Source organism: Limulus polyphemus, unplaced genomic scaffold (assembly GCF_000517525.1).
Source record: "Limulus polyphemus unplaced genomic scaffold, Limulus_polyphemus-2.1.2 Scaffold2585, whole genome shotgun sequence".
In the NCBI taxonomy this organism is placed as follows: domain Eukaryota; kingdom Metazoa; phylum Arthropoda; class Merostomata; order Xiphosura; family Limulidae; genus Limulus; species Limulus polyphemus.
This window is the reverse complement of record NW_013668195.1, coordinates 12,209-20,962: the sequence shown is the minus strand read 5'-3', so window position 1 is coordinate 20,962 and position 8,754 is coordinate 12,209. Positions and strand designations below refer to the sequence as shown.

The following is an 8,754-nucleotide window of genomic DNA, read 5'->3' as shown; positions in this document are numbered from 1 at the left end:
TTAAGCACAAAGCTACACAATGAGCTATCTTGTGCTCTGCCCAACCACGGGTATCTAAACTCGGTTTCTAACGTTGTAAGTCCTCAGACATACCGCTGTGCCACTGGGGGGGGGCAGATTTGGGTATGGACTAATTTCAGACGTATTAAATGCTGGAAAAAGTTACTTCGTCCATTTTGTTACTCATTGTTTGTCCTTTAATGCCCTATAATATTTTTGTTTTAGATACATAGCCTTAACTATTTTTATAAAGCTGACATTTATTGCCACCTCAAAAAACAGGTGAGACTTTATACAACAAAAGCCTGTGATCCATAGCTTCACATGTTAACAGATGTTATCTTATACAACCATTTATAGGTGAAAAATTCCATTATTACGAAAACAATTGACTCTATTTGTACCTTTCAAAGACAATTTCCATATTTATAAAATATGGGTACAGATTTAGTTTATTCTTTAAAAATATATAGGTAAACGAATAAAAGTAATAGGGTTAGTTATAAAAGAGTTTTATCTCCATATGTGTTGTTGTTTTCTTAGTGCAAAGCTCCACAATGAGTTATTTTCGCTTTGTCCACCGCGGAGAATCGAACCTCAGATTTATTCCTTCTAAGTCCGTAAACTTACCCCTACCCCCACCGGGGGACTATCTCTATTGTGGTTATTATTCATTTATTGTCGTTTTCAGGAGTTCAACTTTTCGTTTATAAACGAAACGTTTATTTATTAGATACTTTCCTTACTGGAAGTCTGCATTAGCTCTATAAGGAATGATGCGATTCATATTATAATCAGTCTTCTTGTGAATTAATCCTCATTAAATGTCCAAAAACTCAAAGTGTAATTCGCTTTTAAAAACCAGATGATTAAACAAATGATTAAGACAATTGTTTGGTTTGTTTGTTTTAGAATTTCGCGCAAAGCTACACGAGGGCTATCTGCGCTAGCCATCCCTAATTTAGCAGTGTAAGACTAGATGGAAGGCAGCTAGTCATCACCACCCACCGACAACTCTTGGTCTACTCTTTTACCAACGAATAGTGGGATTAACCGTCACATTATAACGCCCCCACGACTGAAAGGGCGAGCATGTTTGGTGGGACGGGGATTGGAACTCGCGACCCGCATATTGCTATTGCGAGTCGAGCGCCCTAACCACCTGGTCATGCCTTACTTAGTAGGCCTCTTTCGGCCAGGTTTCATCCATGGATGAGCATCCGCCCATTGTTTGATATGGACGGATGTAAGCCTGGGCATTCTGATATGGGGGACAGGCTGTTGCCCACGCAACTTACGCCATGCCTATTAAACAATGATAAACTAATTAGAAAAGTATCTTCACCAAATTAAGTATAAATTATTTTGGTCTAAACATCGTACAATATTTTTCTATCGTGCTTTCAGATTTGCTTTCATTCTACAGTTATTTTTCATTTGTTTTGAGCGGATAGAGTTTATTAAAAACATTTTTTTATGCAGATCTGATGAGCATTGGCCTATAACAACAAGGAGAGGTCAGAAACAAATTTTACGAGCCAATCGAACTCATTTATTCTATAACTTTATCGGTTTTCTTAATTGTACGGTCGTCATATTATTTGTCAAGTACCAGGCAAACCAACAACGACAAAATAGAGTCACTTTCCCCTATTTCAAGATTTGCATATGTAAAGATAGGGGCAGAAAGAGAGAAAGACACAAAAAGAAAGGCTTATAGCAAAGAAAATATATTTATCTATCTATACAAAATGAAGAAATTAAAGTTTAAATCCGTTCAAAACACTCTTCAACAAACATATCAATGATTCTGTATACGTATAATGCAACAATAAAATTGTACGATACTGATGTGCAGCTTTGTAGAAACATATAAGATACAATGTGCACTATGCCTACACAATTAAACTGGATTAAATAACCATTGCTGAAAGTTTGACATCTAGAATATTCTGTAAGAAATACATAATTAACTTCACAAACAAACACAATTACTATAAACTTTTGAGAGCTGCAACACATTTAAAAATAAGCGTTAATGGGAAAGACTGTTTTGTATCAAAAACAATCATGAAGTTTAGTGTCAAAAATAGAACATTCAAAGATCAATAAAATACACTTACGAAAGTTAAATAAAGAAGTTCATGGGACTACAAAAATCAAGTAAGTGAAGCAGAAATGGATATAGTTATTTTATCAATCAATATTTGGAAGTTTTATTTTAGAAATCGTTTGAGAACTGAAATACTGATTAATAATTGATATAAGAGTATATTTTTTTACCTTAACCTATCAAGCTAGGAACAGTACCTACTGCTCAAAGTTGTTATTTACGTACGACAATAATAAACGGAATAAAACCTGCACACTAAAACCTGAAAGTGTTGGTTTTGGTCGGGTCGATACATGTTTGTTTATGTAGTTCTGTAAAGATGTGTAAAAGTCCAATAAAACCTGCACACTACAACCTGAAAGTGTTGGTTTTGGTCGTGTCGATACATGTTTGTTTATGTAGTTCTGTAAAGATATGTAAAAGTCCAGAGGTGTATACTTATGTATGTAAGTACCTCTGCTGAGCATGCGCCAATTATTGACTTTATAGGATAGTGTGCGCAATTCGCTTGTGTCACAAATATATACATAATGGTGAACTGTTATATGTGACTTTCCTGTATCTTCATGAATTATTTCTCAACTGCCGTCATAATCCCGCCCGTTGAGAGAATATTATGTAGATATACGTGGCTATAAAACTGTATAACAGGTTCTTAGCAGCACGCATGAAATCCCCAAAAAACCTTTGTTCCACCCAGTCAGCCCTTATCTTCCGCTGGCCAGTGCAAGCACCACAATTATTTCACACGTTCTATTGGGTACTAAATATTAGATGCAACTTACAGCTAGCAGCATATCGGCTGACTCCAAGGCGCTCTGTGAATAACGATTACGTCTACCACGACAAGGCTGCATGGGCTGCGGTGCGCCGGGTATTAGCTAGCAGGGCTGCCACCGCTTGATATCAGTGGGCCGTGTTCAGTTTTATAATACACAAAGCACAAAAAAAGTGCGGCCAAGAGTATGGGAAACGGAGCCGCTGAATAATGAATGATTCTTCAGTCAGCGAGAAAGGCGCGTAAGGTATGCACGCATGGAGCCAAGTTAACAGCGCGTGCAATACATTGTGAACGCTGCAGTACCACAGGGTTAGAAAGCAGAGCGCAATATGAACACCTCTGATAAACGGTTCCATTGATCAGCCTGCCAGCTGTTACGCCAACAGCTGTTCGAGTCTCAACGAACATGTTATTAAGGACCTGGATGGATTATTAGAGTCGGCAGAGCCAATTTTTAGGGGCGCGTCATCCGCTGAGTAGTCGAAGTAATACAGAACCCCAGTGGGTCAGTTTGTTATCTTCGGATTAAATGTTAACTGACCGCAGGCCAGAGAAAACCACATCGCTCTTGATTTAACCCTCTCTAAACTAAAAACAATATGGTTACATTTCAACTTCACCACCACGACTGTCACAAGTACATTATTTTTGAAATCAATATTACATTAGGATTTATCCTGAACTTCTGTAGTTCCTCTTTTCACATGTTTTGCTTCGGAATCACGTCTTCTTTATCACATATCTGATCTCTCTTTTTTTTTAAGTCGTACCCCTTGATATATTATTTTTATTATCACATATCTGATCTTTTTTTAAGCCGTACCCCCTTGATAGATTATTTTTATTATCACACATCTGATCTTTTTTAAGCCGTACTCCAAAATAGATTATTTTTATTATCACACATCTGATCTTTTTGAAGCCGTATCCCCTGAGAGATTATTTTTATTATCACACATCTGATCTTTTTAAGCCGTATCCCCTGAGAGATTATTTTTATTATCACACATCTGATCTTTTTTTAAGCCGTACCCTTTGATAGATCATTTTTTTACAAAGTAAATGCTTCAGAAAGTAGAAAATAGATTTGAAAATTTTTGAAAGCCAGACACAAGCATGAACCAAAGTATAAAACAAATGATTTAGTTTAGATAGTCGCTAATATATACGCTGCCTTAGAACTAGGACAAACAGGTAGAAACGCGTCAGGCAGAACAACACAAACAATGATTGATAAATCTATTATCTACATTGTTAGATGAATAGTATTTTAACACAGATTTTGATGTTTCCTCAAGCTCAGGTATCGGGAGTTTTCCAGTTTACTTATATTATACAAACGTATTAACATAGCAGTGATTCTTTTATTTAGAGAAATGGCAAGAATGACACGGTTGAAAATAATTGAATAAACATATGGGGAAAGTTATTTTCTGTTGAGTGATTAATGGTTTATAAGCAAGGTCTTAAATTCATATACAATGATCCTTCATACTGTATATTTCATTTGTGATTTCTTTGTTCAAATCTTTAGCGAATATCTACTCAAGAGCTGTTTGTTTGTTTTTTGAATTTCGCGCAAAGCTACACGAGGGCTATCTGCGCTAGCCGTCCCTAATTTATACAATGATCCTTCATACTGTATATTTCATTTGTGATTTCTTTGTTCAAATCTTTAGCGAATATCTACTCAAGAGCTGTTTGTTTGTTTTTTGAATTTCGCGCAAAGCTACACGAGGGCTATCTGCGCTAGCCGTCCCTAATTTAGCAGTGTAAGACTAGGTGAAAGGCAGCTAATCATCACCACCCACCGCCAACTCTTGCACTACTCTTTTACCAACGAATAGTGGGATTGACCGTCACATTATAACGGCCCCACGGCTGAAAGGGCGAGCATGTTCAGTGTGATTGGGATTCGAACCCGCGACCCTCAGATTGCGAGTCGAGCCCCTTAACCCCCTGGCCATGCCGGGCCACTCAAGAGCTATCTGCGCATATACTTTGAACTGATGAACTAGAGAGAAGGAAGCTAGTCAGCAGTACCCACCGCCATCTTTTGGTTACTCGAATCGAATAACAGGATTTGACCGACACTTGTATAGCGCATCGACAGCCCCAAAGCAAGGATCGCAGTTTCCCAGCAACGGGACACGAACCACGAATCCTCGAATTCAAAGTCTGAGTATCATAACTAGTAGGTCCCGCCTGGCTTCTTTATTTTTGAGCGGTAACTTAACAAATAAATAAGACGATAATAAAGTTAAATAACCATACGTTATCTAATGATGTTTTTGTGTCTTAGTCTCACATAATTTATCAATTGGAAATTCGTCCGTCATATAATACTAGGGTATGGCACAGATGTGCTATTTAATTAGATTTCTGTTTTACTAATCTTGAAATTTCGCTCAAAAATATTTCGGATTTTTGTCTACCGTTTAGTAGTCTACAAAGTATTTATTCGTCAGTATTGTTTAACTATTGATTATATTATTTTCAGTTAAAAATATATATATGAAATTTTCCTGAAATGTCGTTGTTGTTTTTTATAGTTTTTATTATTTTTCATTTCTAACCATTTATAACATTATTAATTTTAGTTATTCTTTCGAATATAGGATTAAGTTATGTTCGCTGCAAAATCAATCGTACTTTATTTTCAAGTAATGAAATTAATAAATATTAAAATAAGAGTCGTCTGTGTGTGTGTGTTGTATTGCACACTTTACATGCGATACCTTCGATCTAATTCACGATTGAAAAACAAACCCGATGTGAGTTAAGCCTATTTAGTGTTCACTATTTTGGTATCACTTTTTTTTTATTCTTTCAAAAATTATATTACTATTCCTATTTAGAACAATTTTAGAAAAAAAACTTGATCTAATATTCTTTTTTTTTTACTTTTTTACAGTTTAGCCGTTTAAATAAACATTGTAAACTTCAAACTAAAGATATATGATCAACTTAGGAAGATATATATGACACTATATTTCATAATAACTTTGTAAATTCACGCTTTGTTACAGCTATGCAAAAATTCAGATTAGACTCCATAATGATTTTTCCAACTGATTGTTTTATCTTATAAAACTAACTAACTACAACCTCTTTGGTGTTATTTTGTTGCAAATTTATTCTTTTGTGATTATCGTAATACTATTCCACAACACGAAAGCCACTTGCAATAAAAGCGAAATAACATTAAAATTTCAAATAAATAGCAGAAGATAAAGCTCAAACTTTAAAATGACTTAATTAGCTAGAAATCAAGTTGTTTTCAGATTTAAGATAAGCATTTAAGACATAAATAAATGTGAAGAAAATAATAGAACTTTATTTCCAACTTTGAAAATATTCATATACATTTCAAGAAAAATGTGATCTTACGTTTGTCGCTTAAGACAAACTTACGTGTCTTACTTCTAGGTTCTCGAGGCCCATCAACTGTCACTTTGATCGCTTTCGTGTACGACGCCACCTGGGGAGGGCTGGTGCTCAAGGTAATCGTTATGGTTAGGCTTTTCCCTAAAAAGAATGGAATAATACACTCATAAAAATATATTAAAATCATAAAAACAGTACCTAACTTCAGAGCTATGAGTTATGGAGAAAGTGATATGTATTAAATAACATAAATATGTTAGCATATTAATCACAAGAGATAGATGATGCACTAGTAATGAATAACATTCATAAATGGTGTTCCTTTAATACCTCTTTCTTGAAAGTTTGAAATTCTAAGTACACACTATAACCACTAAAACACAATGAGCCATACAAACACTTTTTTTGGTACAATCCAGTGTTTAAATTTTCTTACCACCTTTTGATGGGCATGTCATGATTGTTTGCAAGACTGCTGTACGAGAGGCTCAAGCAAAGTCTGAGACGCGACATACTACAACAAATGCTCAGTACCATCAGCTGTCTTAGTGTTATAAATGTGACATTTGGTTCCGCTATTTGGTTAAGCAAAGGATGATGCTGATTGGTTTCTCTCCCGTTGGTCAGCAGTTCTAAATTAGGTATTATTATGCCCGACTCTTGGTGTCTCTGACCTGATTGTTTAACCGATATTTTGCATAAGGTACTATTCAGGTTGAAAGCACCAAATAACAGGTCATATTTTGCTCACTTGTTCCGATGAGTGTTGCTTCAATCTGAAAAAAATTATCGTTGAGAATTCCATCAACATAGAAGAAATTCGCGAATAATACTATTATACGTACCCCATGCACAGTAAAAGTATTTTACTGGGAATATCCTTTTACTTATAGATATATGTTACAGCCTACTACATATGTCCTGTCGTAGGTTATAAATAGCATTTGTCAGAGGTTGCTAAATGATATCTAATTCCAGGTTGCTAACTATCTGAAAGGCATAAGATCTATTACAGATTACCTAAATAATATCTGTCCCAGTCTGCTGAATATGTCATATGTTGCTAAATAACTTGTGTTAGAGGCTACTAAATAATATGTCTCACGCTGCTAGATAACGTCCATCAGAAGATGCTCAGTAAATCATAGGCTACTAAGTAATATCTATCACAGGTTCTAAATATATCACAGTATATTAAATAATACCTGTCATAGGTTGATAAGTATGCCATAGGTTGTGAGATAATACGCTCAGTGACTTTTGAATCATCAATATGCTAAGCTTTAAGGTCGTAATTCCAAAGTACTATAATAATTACCAATGGCATTGATACGCCTTATCGTGGATTCTTCCAGCTTGGTTCTCTTATTATCACAGTAAAAGTTCGGTGATAAGCCCTCTCAAAGAATCGTTTGTTTATAAATTCATAAACAGATATTTACATGCTTCATCAAGGGTGCTTTACGTTCTTAATTTGTAGATTTACAGTTTTTCAAAGTTCCAAAGTCCGCCAAAACAATTTCTTTACTCAAAATAATATAAGCTAAACAAATAAAACACCACAATCCGAAATATTGGCAAAGGTATTATTCTGTAGGTGAGGTGAGAAATTTATAAAATAAGTGTTTAATTGCGACGAAGAACTGTTCAGAAAAGTATTTCGTTGAATTATGCTGGTTTACCAAAATAAGAATATGCGTCAGTCACAGCAACATTTGTTTCCCAATTATGGTACAGTTTTCTTGATCTAACAACCCGAAGGTATGAATGTGTGTATTATCGCATTGTTCCTGGTAAAAAGATCTACAATATTAGGTCTTAGAAAATAAAAATGCACAGCTTAGGCATAAGTCGCCCACAGGTATGATTTAAATTTCATAAAAATATATACACTGTTGTTCGTAAGTTTGATTTATAGTTATCTATTTCGTCCCCTTTTCACTATACTTTATAATATATATATATCATTTTTATTTGTGTCTGTTTTGGAGCATGCAAGGGTTACGTAGCAAACTGAGTTATTAATAAATTAAGTACCTTAGCAAGCAAACAAACTAGGCTGTTACATGTCAACAAACTTAAGAAGCTGCTTTATTCTATTGTATATTCATGCTGTATTTTTAAATACTTGTAACACTAGCGAGATATTTCAAACAAAGTAAAATGTGCAGTATATTTTTAGATATTGTTGAGTAAGGTATATTAAAATGATTTTTAATAAGATAGTCAGCAGGTCACGTAACAGCCACAACCGATATAAAATTTTGATATTGTTTCGCGTTTCGTAAATTAGTGTGATGTTACCGAAAATTGATCACTGTTGGGAAGGGCACGTAGCAGCCATTTCCCACGCAAAATATTCATACACTCAAATGTGTAAAGATCGTAGATTTAGAAGTTTCGAAACGAAGATATAATTTTATTAAATGGCACTGAAAAATATAGGAATATGGATCAACGTGGGATATCAGGA

At 34.9% G+C, this 8,754-nt stretch overlaps 1 protein-coding gene across 1 annotated transcript in view; it reads right to left on the bottom strand.

The window, feature by feature from the left end:
- Positions 1 to 6,444, bottom strand: part of LOC106467363 — a gene marked incomplete at its 5' end in the record, with an annotated part of 21,279 nt that extends 14,835 nt beyond the window's left edge. Inside the window, one exon of the mRNA XM_022395525.1 lies at positions 6,309 to 6,444. Coding sequence (XP_022251233.1) covers positions 6,309 to 6,444 — 136 coding nt within the window. The remainder of the gene's footprint in view (positions 1 to 6,308) is intronic.
- Positions 6,445 to 8,754: the final 2,310 nt, after the last annotated feature.